The 17,759-nt window shown below is 44.6% G+C and overlaps 1 protein-coding gene across 1 annotated transcript; it reads right to left on the reverse strand.

Moving 5' to 3' along the window:
* Positions 1-2,573: 2,573 nt before the first annotated feature.
* CD180 (CD180 molecule) lies at positions 2,574-10,656 on the reverse strand. The gene is made up of 3 exons (XM_065405867.1): positions 10,567-10,656; positions 5,096-5,262; positions 2,574-4,305 (listed from the first exon to the last, which is right to left on the reverse strand). Exons 1-3 carry the CDS (start codon positions 10,654-10,656, stop codon positions 2,574-2,576), a joined length of 1,989 nt encoding a protein of 662 aa, XP_065261939.1.
* Positions 10,657-17,759: the final 7,103 nt, after the last annotated feature.

The raw sequence follows: 17,759 nt of genomic DNA on the forward strand, positions 1-17,759 counted from the left end.
TCCCTAAGGTCTTCCTTTCTTGTGTGCTAGTTTGTCATTCTTTCTGTGGCCATGTCTACACTTGAGTTGGAGGTGTAAATTCCAGCTCGGTAGACGTATGTGCATCAGCTTTGATCAAGCTAGTGCACTAAAAATAGCAGAGTAGCCTCAATGGTGCAGGAAGTGGGAGGAGCTAGCGGCTCTGAATACAATCCTGCTCTGGACCCTGGGTACTTGAGCAACTATCCCATCCCACTGCCCATGCCACTACAATAGTGCACTGCAGAGCATTGAAACCAAAACTGAGAAGAAAAACTGGGATTCATGGTATGTGGGTGCTTTCCCCACTTCTGCCACTGACACATTATGTGACCTGAGGCCAGTTACTTAACCTTTCTGCCTCCGTTCATGCATCTGTCAAGGGGAGGTGAGACTAACCTCTGAGTTCCTCTGACAAAAGGTGCTATGTAAGTGCGACATATAACTGTGATATCTGTGATTTCAGCTGAGGAGTGGTCCTGGGGAGCAAGGAGAATTTCTGGCTGCTTGAATGGCAAGGTGAGGTTTGGGTGGAGATGGTCCCCACACAGGAATCTCCCTCCCTCTTCACTTGATCTGACCTCTTGACATGACCCATCTTTTTGCTGCATATTCCTGACCCCTCCCTCAGTCCATGAACCAGCAGACGGGAGGCAGGTTGAATTGGGAGAACCTGCAACATGCCAGAAGCAGGGAAGTTAGGGGGGCTGTGACCCACAAGGAAACCTATTTAGCTCTCCCTGGTCCCCCCTCAGAGGGGGAGGGAAGGGTGCTGCTTGCCTGGGGAGTGGAAGCAGGAGCCGGGAGGTGGGATGGGGCTCCTGCTGGGCTGAGAAATTAACCTGTGAGTGACTGAGTCCTCTCAGGCCCCTCAGTAAAGGGCATTACAGACAAGGATCCACAGGACCTCTCTGCTCTGAGGAGAGTGACTCATTTGAACAGTAATGACCTCCAGCTTTGGGCACTTCCTGGCAGTTGGAGGAATTGAAAACAGCTGGCCATCAACTTTCAGGAAATGCCTGGCCCTGGCTGCCATTATTACTGCATTTCACAATCACAGCTGCATTGTTGGCTCAGTTATTTCCCCCCCGTACAAGCCCAGCTGTGAAGGTGCATTCTCATTGTCACGACCCCTGTTACAAATGCTCCACAATTAGTATATGGAGAAAATAAACAATGTTTACTCATTAAATCATCACATGTTCAGTACTGCAAAATGCATAAGGGTCCTGTGACACACACACACCGGCCCCCTCTCTCATGTACCTGCAGCCTCTCTGCCTGCTCTATTCCTCCTGCTTTTCCAGGCCCAGCAGAGAGGAGGAACTGGCTGCAGCAGGGTCAATGCTGCAGCAGGGGGGTTGAGCTGCTGATGGGGGGGAAATGGTGGGGTGAGAGGTGGAAAGGGGTGCCAGGAGCTACTGAGGAAAAGGTGAGGGGCTACTGGTGGGAAAGGAAGTGGACAGGAGCTAAGGGAGGAGGAAGAGTTAATATGGAAGCAGGGGTGGCTCTATGTATTTTGCCGCCCCAAGCACGGCAGTCAGGCAGCTTTCGGCGGCGCACCTGCGGGAGGTCCGCTGGTAATGCAGATTCGGCGTACGCGCCGCCAAATTGCCGCCGAAGCCGCTGGACCGGCGGACCTCCCGCAGGCGTGCCGCTGAAGGCTGCCTGACTGCCACCCTCACAGCAACCAGCAGGCCGCCCCCCGTGGCTTGCCGCCCCAGGCACGTGCTTGCTGCGCTGGTGCCTGGAGCCGCCCCTGTATGGAAGAGATATGGGTGAGAGGCTAGTAGACAAGACATGAACTATTGTGCCTAGATATTCCCTGATAAAGGTTCCCCTCTGGCCACTGACTGCAAAGTTCCTCAGATTGCCCTGATTTCCCCCTAGTTCCCCCCACAAGCTTCCCCTGATTCCCCACAAACCCTTGCCCACCACTTTTGAGGGCAAGAAATAAGGCCCTGCATCTCACCTACACCCAGTGATTCAGTGAACAATGATCAGGAAAGAGGCCAGTCTAATTTTCTTCTAGAGCAACCATGTGTGCAGGACCAGCCGTGCTATTGCCTCAGCCATTCAGATAGCACTGGTTTCTAAATTTTGACTTCAGAGCAGCCCATTCATTTGGGGGAACCAGTATTCCCACTTCATTTCTCACCCCTTTCCTCCTCGGTGACATTCCCCTAGCTCACTCAGCTGCCTGAGGCCCCAGTGCTAGCTTATAGTTGAGGACTAGTGGCAGACTTCAATGGGACTATTTATTATTATTTGTATTACCAGAGAGCCTAGGAGCCCTTGTCATAGATCAGGACCCTACTGTGTTACTTGTGTGGCTAAAGTTCTTCACAGGATCTGGCCCTGGTTTGTTTTTTCATAGTAATTTTTCTTAAATCAATTGCTAAGAATGAGAATGGGGCGTGCAATACTAATGTTAAAAGGCGTATTGCCCAGGAACAAAGCAACAAGTAGGAACAATTACCTTTTCTTCAGCATCTGTCTAGTAACTGTCCTTTCTTCCTTTATTTAAAAATGACTGTTGAGGAGCCATCTTTCACTTAGAGTTGTTGGTAATTTCTCTTTAAAATGCGTGCGACCCAAACCAAGCTAACAGCAGCAAGTAACATCAAACCCAGCACAGTGCAAACAATTCCTGCAACACTGATCCCACAGGAGAGTGTCACAGTGGACAGTTTAGCACCTGCTAGAGCTTTGGGCTCACAACACACTGTCCCTTCAGGGTCTTCAATTTTATCCATATTCTGCTTGTACCAAGTTATTAAACCAATATTAGAGCAGGTGCATTCCAGTGGATTGTAACTTAAATTGATTATACTCTGGCCGGATAAGTTAGTTAACATGTCACGTGGTATAATATGGATCCTATTATTGGCAAAATTGAGATAGATGCTCTTGAGATTGGAAAATGCATCTGTGCTGAATGCAATAAGCTTGTTGTGGCTCAGGTCAACCTGCTTTAGCTTCTTGAGGGTGTGAAATGCTTGGTTTTGTATAGCTGTCAGATCACAGAATGATAAAATTAACACCTCTAAACTGGGTACCTGGTGAAAGAGATTTTCATTCAGAATGGTCCCTGACTGAAACTTATTCCCCCTAAGGTTCAACAGGAAAAGGGTTTGCAGCCCCTGTAAAAGGTGCTGAATGTTGGTATCGATATAGGAATAAGAAAGGTTCAGGACATGCAAGAGATGCAGATTGCGGAAAGGACCCTGGGAAGCATTGATGTGAAGACGTGTAAAAGCTAAATCCAGGAGCTCCAGGTTAGCACCTTCCTTAAAGGCCAAATCTTGGAGCTGAAGCTGCTTGTTGTAGCTCAGATTCAGGTGCCGTAATCCACTCAGGCCTTTTAGCTGGTTGCTGCAGCAATCTAAATTTTCTATGTAACTGTGGCTTAAATCCAGGTGTTGAAGCTTTGACAGTGTTTTTAAACAGCCAGAGCCTAAGTCCAGATTCTCAGCATTTTCTCTGATATGGAGGTGGGTGAGGGAGGGGAAGGCGGTGGAGCTAATGTTGCACATGTGCTTAAAGGCGTTCCTATTGAGAATTAATTCTTCCAACATGTTCATGCCAGTGATGTCAGGAGGTAACATGCTGATGTAGGTGTGAGTCAGATCCAGCCTTTGGAGTTTGCTCAAACACTGAAATGTGGCAGCAGTCAAATGAAGGAAATGCCGCTTTTGCAGACTGATATCCACCACAGAGATATTGCACAGGTTCAGTAGCATAGTAGGGTTTATGGGAAGCCCATTTTCTGCATCCTCAAATGTCCCCAACCAAAGAGTATGGGTTCTGGTTTCCTGCATCCCTGCTAAAACCACAGAAATGTCAATGCAACCTCCAAAGTCCAAGCTGTAAAATAAGTTGGACTGGAACGCCCCAGCTTCAATGTGTATAATATCATTGCCCGTCAAGATCAGAGTTAAATTCTTTGTCTGCAGCAGAATATTTATGTCTTTTGCTGCTATTCTTTGTATGTTGTTCATTTGAAAATCAAGGTATTTGAGGTTTCTGGTTGGAAAGCTTGGAGGGAGCTGCAGTGAGGAGATATGATTGCTGCCCAAGTCAAAAGTCTCTAAATTATCCAGATTCTGCATTGGAATAAATGCTAAGCTGGTTAGACCTGTCTGAGTTAAGACAAGATGCTTCAGAGACTGTGGGCCAACAAATGCTGTGTCAGCCAGAAACATGAGTAGATTTCCAGTCAAGACAATAATGTTCAGATAAGCATTGCTTTGAAAGGCACCTTCGTACACCCAGTTAATTTGACACCTTGAAAAGAACAGAAAAATCCAATGACGTTACTAATAAATCAATCTGATAAAATTTCCCCACTATTACATGGTCATTTAAAAACAACAATCGAAATGCAATCTCACATACAAAGAAAGCCCAATGAACTATGGTCTTCCTTGACTTAAAAGCTATTATTCTTTGCTGGCAGCATATAGCTGATATTCACAAGCCCCTATGTTTTAAACTCAGATAAAAAGAGGCCATAATGGGAAGTGAAAACTGTCTAGGGCTGATTGGGTGTGGAGGTCCTGACTGTGACGTTGTTCATGAAAGTCACACAGAGACATGCTAAGTAAGGGGGGTTTCCCTTCCCTAATCAACACAATCAAAATCTTATCCCTATAATAAGGGCACTTCTTACAAGGCTAGAATCTCCTTCTCCCCACATTTCATGAATGATATTTTCATGGAAAAGCAGGTGAGATGTTTCCTACAGCAAATTTGTTGGTGCTAACATAAATAATAGGACGTGAAGGTTTCACCCATTCCTGCAAATGGTCCAATAACTCCAGGCCTTAACAGGAGAGAGCCCAGAAAAAAGCTATTTCCAAATAGCTAGGCATTCTTAATTGGCAAGACAATGCAACAGTTGTCTGCAAGGGTCTCTGAAGGTTCTGCTGTGAAGATGGTTGCCATGGTATACTATGGAAGCCTTCAGTTCTTTATTAGAATTGCAAAAGGTTGAAATAAGGGCATGTAAGCAATGGCAGATTCAAAATAAGTTACGACCTTTGTGATCAGTGGAAGTGACAAAGATTTCCAATACCTTGTTAAGTCTAAATATACCAGATTCTTTAGCTTGCTGAAGGTTGAATTGTGAAGGGAAGAAAGCAAATTAAAGCTGAAGTCAAGGATTTCTGTTGTGGCTGGAAGTCTTTCAGGAATCTCTCTCAGTCCTAAATCCTCACAGCTATAGCTTTTGTTGGCTATAACCTGTGGAAATTATATACATATATATATTATTAAATACACAGATACAGGCATACTGTGAATGTAAACATGAAGCTCTGACATGCACATTCTACCAAGCAGCTGCCTTAGAAATAAATCATTTAAAAACATAACAGTCAAAACATATCTTATAGCACTTACAATACCTGATCACATCCCACTGTATTCCAAAACCTTGAATTAGAACAATGCAAAAACCTTAATGTAGCATTGTATTTAAAAACAAACAATCCCCCCTTCAAGATTAAAGGCCTGGATAGCAGTGAAGTGAGTGGAGAAAGAGCTATTAATCCACCGAAACCCAGATGCCTAATGGTGAGGAAACTGAGTTCAATTAAAAAAACCCAAACTGCTGGATTCTGCAAGGACGGAAGTGGGAGTGGGGTGGATCAGCAGCAGGAAAGCAGAACAGGAGCCTATCGGCAACATATGAAATCTTAATATCAACCTGAAATATGCAATCCTGGGACTTCATGGAATGCAGTTTTTAAACCACAGGCTTGGATCTTTTATGCTAAGAATAAGTGCACATCATTCTGTATTTCATTAACCAAGGACAGTATGAATTATTAATCCCCAATAAATAATCCGTGGGTCTTGTAACAAGGCTCACTGTAAAATAAGAACTAGGGAGTTATGAAGATCTTGCAAAGAGAGCTTGGCTCAGAGTGCGAAAATACTGTGTTATAACAGAAAATGTCTGCTCAAATAAAAAGGAACTGAGCTGTGTTCATACTCGCAGCAAGGGACTGCTTCGCACAGTTAGCTGAAACTGGACAAAAATTAATATCTGAGAAACTGAGACTTTTAAATGCTTTTAAAGACTTTTCAGTCTAAGTGGGAAATGGAATAATCTGTCTCTTATGCAAATATATTCACCTCTCCAAAGTTAAAACCGGGGGATTCATTATAATATACCAGACCTGCCTCTGACTTCATAGGAGACTATATTGTCAATCAAAACACAAGGATGTTATGCACTGTCAAGCACAGTCCTCAGTAGGCTGATCTGTGTGACTGTGTGAAAAAGAGATGCATGAAAAGTCCAACTTTATTTCAGGCTTCAAACCCATGATCACCGCCTAGCAAACAGGCTGACATTCACAAGTGCAGTGGAATCAATGCCTAAGGAATGGCTGCCAATCAGAAACAATGGAATAAGAGCACAGGGAAGAGGCAGCCACTCACCAGAGGACTTCAAGCCTTCCTTTAAGTAAAACAAGGCCTTGTTTCTTAAAGGAATCTTCAGAAAAAGACTAGGTTGTCTCCTCAAAGACTCTTAATTACTGTTGAAATTAGCTCCAAGGAGAGAAGAAATCCTTTGAAGATTTCCCAGCCTGCTCCACAGATTCTCAAATCGTGAGATTAAATATAACTGGCGTTGTCTAAAGTCTTAAATAAAATAACTCTCAACTTGCTACAGAAAACACAGCTAAGCTTTGAAGGAAGAATAGGTCTGTACAAGTGCTGGTCCAAAACAGAAAGAAAAAGTTGTGAACATTTTAATTTTTTCCCAGTTTTTCATTGAAATTTTGGATATAAAAATATTTGGTCCAACCCTATTCTGTTCTTTAATAGAGAATTTCTATTATTGGACAGTAATACGTTCATTGGAAACTATTGCTAATGTAACAACCCCAGACTCCAAGAGAAGCCAGCCAGACTTAAGAGCAGGTATCAGTCTATTAGTAGCTGATAATCTACACACTTCCATTTATAAACAATTACTGTTTTTTGATCATCCGATAGATGGGTGATGCAAGGAGCGTGTGGGCTTCACCTTGCATTAGTGAATAATTTTAATGGTGTCGTCTAATAAACTATGGACTATTGTATTGCTATGCAGCGGTGCTGAGAATTTCACAATTTTGCCAAATGGAGAACTAAACTAACACTTTTTTTCATTACATTTGATTATGAAACGGGGGGCAATGGGTGGCTGGGTGATCACTCAGGGCACCAACGTTCAGTGTGCCAAAAATCCCCATTTTTTGGGTGGTTGGTTTTTTTTGGTGTGTGTGTGTGCGTGTGTGTGTGTGTTTTGCTTGTGCCTTTTATGTAGCTGCATGGGGAGTACCAAACACATTTTCTGCCATGGGTGACAAAACATCTGGGCCAGCCCAAGTGGACAAATCTCTAAGAGGTGCAGCACAGAACTCAAAACTGAGGAGAAACTAAGGCTATGTCTACACTACAGCCGGGATCGACATTCTGAGATGGATCCACCCGCAGTTGATTTAGCAGGTCTAGTGAAGACCCGCCAAATCGAGAGCCGATTGCTCTCCAGTCGACCCCTGTACTCTACCCCCGATGAGAAGAGTAAGGTAAGTTGACAGGAGAGTTTCTCCCGTCAACCCCCAGCGGTAACTCAGCCTAAGGTATGTCGACTCCAGCTACGTTATTCACGTAGTTGCGTAGCGTAGGTCGACTTACCATGGTACTAGACATAGCCTAAGGTGCCCTCCACAGGTGCCGACTTTTCAAAGTGCCGGAGGGTGCTCGACTCCCGATTCTTCCCCAGGAGACGCTGAGAGGGAGGGGGAGGTGCTGACTTGCTGGGCCTGCCAGCAGGCGGGAGGTACTGGAAGTGGATGGGGGGGGAGCTGATAGGGGGACCGTAAGTGGGTGCTCCAGCCCTGGAGCACCCATGGAGTCGCCGCCAATGGTGCCCTCCTGATCCTGGGCAGCTCTGGGACTCCTGTCGTAAATTATACAGTCCTGAGGGCCTAAGTTACAGCAGCCTCCGTTCATTGCCTTATGGGATGCAGCACTGCTTGCTGCAGTCCTGACTTTGATATGTCCTTCTTGCCCCCAGCTATGCTGCTTCCTGCCCACAAAACCAGCATTTGTGAGGGACTCTCTTTCCCAGTTCCTGCAGTGGGGGAATCCTGCCCTAGCCAGATCCTGGAATTTGAGATTCCCTTTATACCACTTTGCCTCTTTGTAAAGGAGATGGAGCAGGGGTGAGGAGCTTGCCCTATGCTGGGAAATCTTGATTTGACTGGTTAGCAGCCACTATGAGATCCTGGCAGGAGGCTCTGAGGTGGAACTATTTTTATTTACTTAACCACATCTCAATACGCCCTACTAGCAATGGTTCCAAAATGTGCCAGTTGGACCACAAGATTTCTTAATGTTACTGGCTTACTAACTAGGAGAAGCATTATTTAAAAATTATTTGTGTTGAAAAAAGCAGTGCCTCAGTGTACAACCACAATGATTATTGGATTATTTCAGGTACGTCGACGCTTAAAATGCTACAGCGGCACAGCTGTGCCATTGCAGCATAGGTAGTGTAGATACTACCTCTGCCAAGAGGAGGGGTTCTCCCATCATTGGTGCAGGTAATCCACCTCCCTAAGAAGTAGTAGCTAGGCTGATGGAAGAAACCATATCTTTGATGTTTGTTACTACTCCTTCAAGCCAGGGGGTATGGCTGCACCGCCATCACTCCTAGTTTCAGCACCCCTGGACAGGGTCATGCATTCAGTGCTGATTGTTTTGTATGATCTGTACTCTCCTGTGCTTTACATAAGTGTAAAAGGGCATAGAGGTGACCAACTCTGAACAAAGTGTATCTCTGTATGTTAACCACTGCACAACTACTGCGTGCCCCTGAGAGCGGTAAGCTGTGGAACAGAAGCTATGCACCTTTGGGGTTGGAGTTCTGTGAGAGGGGTGTGTTTGAGTAACTGGGGTATCTTGGGAGTCTGCTGGTCCTGGGGGCGTCTAGGGCAGGTGGGCTGAGGAGCCCCATTTCTGAGAGAGGGTAATAGCCTGAGCCTTGGTAGGCTATAGCACTGGTTCCTCCCTTGGCCTCTGCCACATTTCCTAGGCACTAAAAGCTTAACACCCCAGGAGATCCAGTGCAGAAAGGCTTGTATTCCCCCCCAAAGCAATCCCAGTGGGTGGCCGATAGGCCATGCTCACTAGGATCTGTGACAGAAAGCTATTGATGCAAACTGACTTGTAACAAAATAATTCCGTTTCTTTACAAGCGGAGGGTCCAATTATTCCTAGGTCACTCAAAATTTTCATTACTCTGTAGGAATTTTGCAAGTAATACAAATACGGACAGTAGAACCACAAACAGGAGTTATGAATAATGGGAGATATAAAGAAGTATATAAAATAACCGTAGAGTGACAGCAACTATGTAGCTCCCATGTGCTCTATCCCCAAATTAAATAACAAGAGACAGTTCTAATTTAGAAGTTCCTAGATGATCACATAAGGGAAATGTCAAATACAGACCTAAGAAAAACCAATACATTCCAGACTGATGGGAGAAAAACACTGCTTTTACGCACTTTATAATTAACCAGTGGAACTTGCTGCCCTAGCTTGTTATTGGGGCGAATGGCTGAGTAAGATTTAAGAAAGAAAAGAAAGGTTTAGCTGCTGATGTAAATGAGAAGCGTGCCTGCGTTATGCCATTTCAAATAAAATTACAAGAGCGATCAGCCCTCCCGCTTCAGGGCAGAAACTGGTCTCCAGATGGAGCAGAGGAGGAAATTCCCCTCACGGTACAGTTTTGCACAATTAGGAGGATTATGGGAGTTGTACAACTTCAATAAAGCAAAGAATCTATTATAGGCCTCTGTGGCACATAAAATATGAGGGCAATTCCTATGAGTCTCTTTCCCCCGCCCCCTCCCCCCAAAAAAACCCCTCTGCAACCAAAAGAACCCTGAGAAGCATCTTGCCTTCATTCTTCCTCCCCGCCCCCTTCCCCTGTCATTTTAATTTAAAACGAACCAGACCAGACAAAAAGAACTAAGGAGTGCCTGGTATTTCCTTTTATTATTGCTCTGGTTTGGAATCATATATCTGCTCAGCTACAACTGCCCACTACATGAAAGAGAATCATCGTCTTGCCCATTTGCACTGGTGTATACAAATTCTTGGACCCAAATGGTAGGAAAGAAACCCCTTATAACCTGTTCTCTTTTCAGCTCTGATGTCTTGCTGTAGACATGCATGTGAGATTTCAACATGCCCAAAGCATTATGAAATGTATAAAACACTGTCAGTTTCTGGCAGATACAGAAGGATCCCATATAAAAGGGTCATATTAGTGCCTGAGCAGTATCACGGAGTGTGTCTGAAAAGACCTGCCTTACTTTCCCAGTTCGAGGCTTCCGGACACCCCCCCAGCCAAAAAAAAATCTCCCTGCACTTCAAAGCGATCAGATATTAGCATGCAAATAATCACCAAAGCTTCATGATTGATTTTCTACATATATAACACCCTTGCCTCAAGAGAAAGAAATAACTATCACTCACCTCAGTGCACATCGTATCTACAGGCTCAGATACTTCGCAGCGAACACAGAAAAGCCCCATCAAAATCAACCAATATATCTGGCAAGCCATTAAGGCATTAGATGGCTTCTAAACTCAGATGATCTTGTGGTATCTTCTCTTAATGAAGGCAAAACAGGACAGCAAAACCAAGATAAACTGAAACAGTCGGCTAGAAATTAATTAAATGGCAAAGGAAGAAAAAGAAAAAAAAAAAGTTTGCTAAACCTCTCAGGCTTAGCATGGTGAAACCACAATCACAGCTTGAAAGGGGAAGTTCCCTGTTTTAAATATAGTCATTCAAATGACTGATACAGAAGTGATGTCTTGTGGGCCCAGAGCTTATCTAGAAAATGAAAATGGAGGGATCCAGTCAGGACAGACCTATGACTGATACTGATCTTGTTTATATGGGTATAAATAATAACAATTAGCTCTTATAGAGTACTTTGCATCAGCAGCGCTCAAAACATTTTACAAAGGTCAATATCTTTATTCCCATTTTACAGAGGGGGAAACTGAGGCACAGAGTGTGAGTGACTGCCTGCGGTCACACAACAGGCCATAGGCAGTGCCAGGGTTAGAACCCAGATCTTCTATGTCCTTGTCCAGTGTGCTATCCACAAGACCATTCGGTAAATCAGGAATAGCTACACTGAAGTCAGTGGTGTTACACCAATGTAAAGTAGGCATCAGAGCAGAAATAGTCCCCTAGAAAAAGGAATCAGGAGGTTTAGGATTGTGTTTTTCACCAATAAATAATTTAACATGAGTGGGGTTCTTTTATTTTAACTTTCCAGTTATCTTATGTCTCTTCCATATCCGATAAAGGGCGCTGTATCAGTTATGAGGGTCAGGGAAGTCTATGAAAGAATGAAATTGTTTGGTATTTGAATTTCTGCCAACCCCCCCCCCCCACACACACACACTTTCTGCAAGAACCCCTCCCCCAGATTTTAAAATCTGCTCTAGTATGGACTAAAATATTGAAACCTGGATGCCTAAAATCAGGCTTCTAAATCGCTATTTAAGCTCTTCAGTATGAGAGGCCTGATTTACAGAAGTGCTGAGCACTGCCACATACTCAGCACTGAAATCAATGGGGAGCTGCAGGTGCACGGCACCTTTGAAATTCAGATAATTGTTATTTAAATGCCTTACTGTGGAGTTAGAGACTGAAAAGGTTTTAATGAACAGCTGGAGTGGGCCTATTGCTTATACCTGGAGAGGGCGTGCTCAGGGGGGGAGGAGCGGAACTTACCAGGGAGATGCTAAGGCAGATGGGGAACCAACCCAGGAGAGAGGTAGTTTTGGAGTCTCTGGTCTCTCCCTGGGAAAGGAACCATGGAGGAGTTGGGACTGGCCCTGAAGTGAGAGGGTAACAGGAGCAAAGGACACTCTTGAAGCAGGCCTGGGAGAAGACCAACGCCACAGACAGACAGCCCGGGGGTAGACCAGAGTCAAGATCAGACCCAGCCTGGAGAGAATCAGGCTAGGAGATGGACTCCCGGGGAGAAGATTTGAAGGTCAGTGGTATGGCAGGAGCTAGACATCTAGGGAGAAAGCCCTGGGAAAAAGCTCTGCAGAGCCCAGGAGGAGGTGAAGAGTCTCTTAAGGACTGAGCTCAGAAGAATTTACATTCCTATGCACTTAATTTGGACTTTGGGTACCCTAGAAGGGGTGAGACTTTAGTTAGAGTGACCTGGCAAGAGGGCCAACTCACCACCACAGACCATGGAAGTCCCAAGGAGGAGATTGTGGCAGAGTCATTGCAAGGCTGAGTCTTGCCATGGATGGTGCTGTGAGATGAGACTATCCCAAATGGGGGAGAACGTGCGCTTCTCGATTGACCCCCAAAATAAGGGCAGAGGGAGGCAGTCATGAATTTGGGGGTGTCATAACTATAAAGGGAAGGGTAACAGCTCTCCTGTGTACAGTACTATAAAATCCCTCCTGGCCAGAGACTCCAAAATCCTTTTACCTGTAAAGGGTTAAGAAGCTCGGGTAACCTGGCTGACACCTGACCCAAAGGACCAATAAGGGGACAAGATACTTTCAAATCTTGGGGGGGGGAAAGGCTTTTGTGTGTGCTCTTTGTTTAAGGGGTTCGTTCGTTCTTGGGACTGAGAGGGACCAGACATCAATCCAGGTTCTCCCCATCTTTCTAAACAAGTCTCTCATATTTCAAACTTGTAAGTAAAAAGCCAGGCAAGGCGTCTTAGTTTTACTTTGTTTTCTCAACTTGTAAATGTACCTTTTACTAGAGTGTTTATCTTTGTTTGCTGTACTTTGAACCTAAGACAGAGGGGGGTCCTCTGAGCTCTTTAAGTTTGATTACCCTGTAAAGTTATTTTCCATACTGATTTTACAGAGATGATTTTTACCTTTTTCTTTAATTAAAAGCCTTCTTTTTAAGAACCTGATTGATTTTTCCTTGTGTTTAGATCCAAGGAGTTTGATCTGTATTCACCAGGAGTTGGTGAAAGGAAGGAGGGGGGAAGGGTCAATTTCTCCTTGTTTTAAGATCCAAGGAGTTTGGATCTGTATTCACCAGGAGTTGGTGAAAGGAAGGAGGGGGGAAGGGTCAATTTCTCCTTGTTTTAAGATCCAAGGAGTTTGGATCTGTATTCACCAGGGAATTGGTGAAAAGTTTCTCAAAGCTTCCCAGGGAAGGGAATGGTGGCAGCGGACCAGAACTAAGCTGGTAATTAAGCTTAGAAGTCCTCATGCAGGCCCCCACACTTGTACCCTAAAGTTCAAAGTGGGGATACAGCCTTGACAGGGGGCAATGAAGGCAGAGCTGTGGGCCAGAAAGGGGTGCTGTGGAGGTCATGCTGCCATATGAGGATAAATCAGCCATGATCTATACATTTTTAAAATTATGATATTGTAGCCATGTGACATATCTAGCCAAGCAGGATTCCCTAGTCAAAGCAATACATTTATACTCAGCAGTACTCTGGCCAATTAAGAGAGCCTTTACACATTGAATTACCTTTTAATTCTTCTTCAAATTCCTTATTCCCTCCTTGCTGGCTTTTATAGGAACATTCATCTTCACACCTGATGCTTTAGTTACCCATCATCACTTGATGTAGACAGAATATCCATGATCTGCAAACAGGGACACCGGATCATGAGTTTATGGAGGACTGTTGCATTAGGTATAGGATATATTTACAGTATGTTGATCCTCTTTGTATGACATTTTTGAAAGCTGCCTATGGGATTTGGATACCTGATTCATAGTACATTTTTTATGGGAATTGAGCATCTAAATCCCCTTACACAGCATTTAAAATCTCAGCCTCTGGGCTTTAGAAACTCAAAACCCGTGACTATGGAAAAAATCATCTCCAATCTGAGCCGCACGGGACTGAGTTGGTAGATTATTTGAATGATTGCTGCTGTTTGTTTGTTAGGAGAGAACAATACTCAGCCCTGTACAAGATGCCCTGTACAAGGTGCAGAATGGTTGCTGCCAAGGAGTTTACAGTCTAACCAGCCAGATAACATCTATCAGACCTGAATGCACAGAGAGATCTAGCAGAAGGTTTTATCTGAGAGAAATTTTGGCTGTTTTATAAAGAGTGGTGTTACTGTATTGCTGGGTATTGCAGAACTGAATTTGAGGAAGCATTGCCAAACAAAAGGGTGACTTCTGTACTGTCGTCAGCCATTTCCTCCATGAGTACTCACAGTAGGCAGACCTTGTGTGTTGCTACTAGACAGTCCAGGCTGAATACATTCAGCCTGTCTGCCTGCAAGCCAGAGAGAGCGACAGAGCAGGAACTACAGTTAACAATCTGCTTTGCATTTAGTACAACCAGGTCTAATCTCTTCTCTCCCATGAGGGACATTACTGAGGCCCAGTGGAATAGAAAAAGGGCTACAGGGGTCCTGGGCAGTTTGGAAGAAGGGATAAAGATTAGTGGGGGTGGGGAGGAAGCTGGGGTGAAATTCATTGACAGAGAGAAGGGGAAGGGTGGCTGCATTTAAAATAAAATGAAAATTCAGTATTGTCCCCCAGCCCTTGCCTTCTGAGGAGTGAAGGACAGAGCCTACAGCTTGAATTTGAGATTTTGCACATTTTACTACTGCTGACCCAGCAGGCTGGCCCCCAGTTGTCCTCGGCTGTTGCCTGCTGCTTGGCTGAAAAGCTAAAGCATTTACCCTTTTAATAGTGTTTCTCGCTGCACAGCCACAGCTGAAAACAAAACGGCAGGGCTTGAGATTCATAACACTTTGTGATTACATATAAAAAATACAAGAATGCAAATAGGAAGAAAAAAAAAAACCCAAACTGACCGACATTAGTCCTTGCAACATTGCCTGATCTTCTGACTTTACCCCTGTGCAACCCCATGGGGCCCAACTCACTTTGTTCGCACAAGTGGATACAATTCCATTGCCTTCAGTGGAATTGTGCCTGCTTACTCCATAGCTAAACTGGGCCTATTTCTTTCACTAATGTTGCATGGGGTGTGAGGGACGGATTTGGTCTAATAACTGTAGCGGGGGGAAATAACCCTCATATCTAAATTGGATCTAATCCTTATACCCAAATTGTCCTGCTCTCAGTTGAAACATGTACAGTACATTTCAGACGCAAGTTCCCTGGCTTAGCAAATGGAATTGAGATGCTTTGAATTACCACTTCACTGTTCCACCTGACTGTGGTTATGCTCAATTAGAACTAGAATATGTTCCCTATTGTTCTTTAAGAAGAAGAAACCAAGCCGGCATTCAAGAGAATTGTAGACAGTGTTTCATTAGCAGTCAGCCTGGGAACAATGTGATCAAAACCTGCTAGGCTGGGAAAGGGGAAGAGGAGAGAGGGTGAAGAGGTGACTGGGGAGAGCTGCAGCATGAGAGGTAACATGTGACAAACGTGAGCAAGTTGCAGGTGAGACATCCTCTTGGAAAGGAGCCCTTCCTCCTTTTGAAATGCTCATGCTCTCACTAGGTTGTTATTTCTGTGTTAAAGCCGACAGTGCAGTTGGTGCTTCACAAGACACAGGAGATGACACAGTCCCTGCCCCGAGGAGTTTGCAGCTTCTAAATAAATGGACAACATAGAACATGCTAGGAGACCCAAAGGAGAAGGGCCTTTCTTTCAGTAATTTTGCTAACATGAAGTCAGTGTTTGTGAGCTTGGAAGAGGGATTTGAAAGTAGAGAGGGTGGATGCTCTGCCTCGGAAGGGAATTTCAGACATATTGGGGGGACTGGGAGCAGGGCACTGTAAAAACAAATCCAAGATGGACAGTTTGGTTTAATTAAGAAATTATTTCAATGGGAGCAATATTAGGCCAGTGCTGAGTGCTTTAGAAAATGCCTCCGGGCAGCACAGTCTGTTCTGTTAGCTGTGCCTGGTAGCAGACACAGCCGTTTCTTTCTTAAAATGAAACTAATGCAACAGGTAGAACACCGAAGCCTCCCCATTCAGTGGCTATGGGGGTAGCCAAAGGTACTACCAGGTGTTCCACACACAGGGCTTAGCTAAATGAGGCTGAAATCCAGAGCAGGTGTAACCCACACACTTCCTGGGTGTGGTGTTCTGTCCCATCTAGTGGTACCGAGACCACTTAGAGAGAAAATGGGTCTGCTATACAGCCTTAGCTAACTGTCAGTTGGCTTTTAGCTCATGCGGTAGAGGCTCATGCACTAAGCTCCAAAGGTCCCCGGTTCAATCCTGCCTGCCGACTATCAGGGTCTGCCAGCGTTACACAGGCATTTGCAAGTGCTTTGGGGGATAGGATTAAATTTTGAAATGATCTGACGTAAATAGGATGAAATTCAATAAGGACAAATGCAAAGTACTCCACTTAGGAAGGAACAATCAGTTGCACACATACAAAATGGAAAATGACTGCCTGGGAAGGAGTACAGTGAAAAGGGATTTGGAGGTCATAGTGGATCACAAGCTAAATATGAGTAAACAGTGTAATACTGTTACAAAAAAAGGAGAACATCATTCTGGGATGTATTATCAGGAGTATGGTAAGCAAGATACAAGAAGTAATTCTTCTGCTCTACTCCACACTGATTAAGCCTCAACTGGAGTATTGTGTCCAGTTCTGGGTGCCACATTTCAGGAAAGATGTGGAGAAAGTCCAGACAAGAGCAACAAAAATGATTAAAGGTCTAGAAAACATGACGTATGAGGGAAGACTGAAAAATTGGGTTTGTTTAGTCTGGAGAAGAGAAGACTGATAGGGAACATAACAGTTTTCAAGTACATAATAGGTTGTTACAAGGAGGAGGGAGAAAAATGGTTCTTAACTTCTGAGCATAGGACAAGAAGCAATGGGCTTACATTGCAGCAAGGGCAGTTTAGGTTGGACATTAGGAAAAACGTCCTAACTGTCAGGGTGGTTAAGCACTGGAATAAATTGCCTAGGGAGGTTGTGGAATCTCCATCATTGGGGATTTTTAAGAGCAGGTTGGACAAACACCTGACAGAGATGGTCTAGATAATACTTAGTCCTGCCTTGAGGGGACTGGACTAGATGACCTCTTGAGGTCCCTTCCAGTTCTACAATTCTATGATACATGTACACTGCATAAAGAAAACCCAAACTTGTGGCAGTGAGTCTCAGAGCCTGGGTCAGCTGACTCAGACTTGCACTATGAAGCTAAACATAGCAGTGTAGAGATCCCCAACTAGGCTGGGTCTGGGCTCTGAGACCCACCCCCCTTGCTGGGTTTCAGAGTCACAGCTCCAGCTTAAGTAGGAACCTCTACGTTGCTAGTTTTAGCCCCATAGCGTGAGCCCGAGTCAGTTGGCCCAGACTCTGAGATGTGCTGCTTTGGGGATTTTTCCAGTGTAGACATATCTAGAACCTACATTTTGGTTCAGGAACTTCCAAAGTATCTGCCTAGTCACTAGATGTAGATCAGTGGAAACAATATGAATGAATATGAGCCTGGACTGGGGCGTTAACTACACAAGCTTAGAAATGCTACAGACTTGTTAGTGATCTGGCCTCCTACCTGGCACTTGGCAAACACATTTTAACATGATGGTGAAAGCATTAGGTGCCTAAACTGCGGCGCAGATAACAGCCCCAGTAATTCAATCAGTTGAGCTTCCAGCAATCAAGATGCCATCTGGATAAACTCTAACTCGATGCCCAAGAAGATAAAGACAGCTGGACTTTCTAAATGCCAAGG

The sequence above is a fragment of the Emys orbicularis genome, chromosome 6 (assembly GCF_028017835.1).
Source record: "Emys orbicularis isolate rEmyOrb1 chromosome 6, rEmyOrb1.hap1, whole genome shotgun sequence".
In the NCBI taxonomy this organism is placed as follows: Eukaryota; Metazoa; Chordata; order Testudines; family Emydidae; genus Emys; species Emys orbicularis.

What these genes read in the sequence shown, in the direction of transcription:
- CD180 (XM_065405867.1), bottom strand. Translation starts at nt 10,656, where the DNA reads ATGGCTTGCCAGATATATTGGTTGATTTTGATGGGGCTTTTCTGTGTT. An exon ending in TAGATACGATGTGCACTGAG is followed by an intron (nt 5,263 to 10,566) that starts GTGAGTGATAGT and finishes TAATTTCCACAG; the next exon opens with GTTATAGCCAACAAAAGCTA. An exon ending in GTATATTTAGACTTAACAAG is followed by an intron (nt 4,306 to 5,095) that starts GTATTGGAAATC and finishes GTTCTTTTCAAG; the next exon opens with GTGTCAAATTAACTGGGTGT.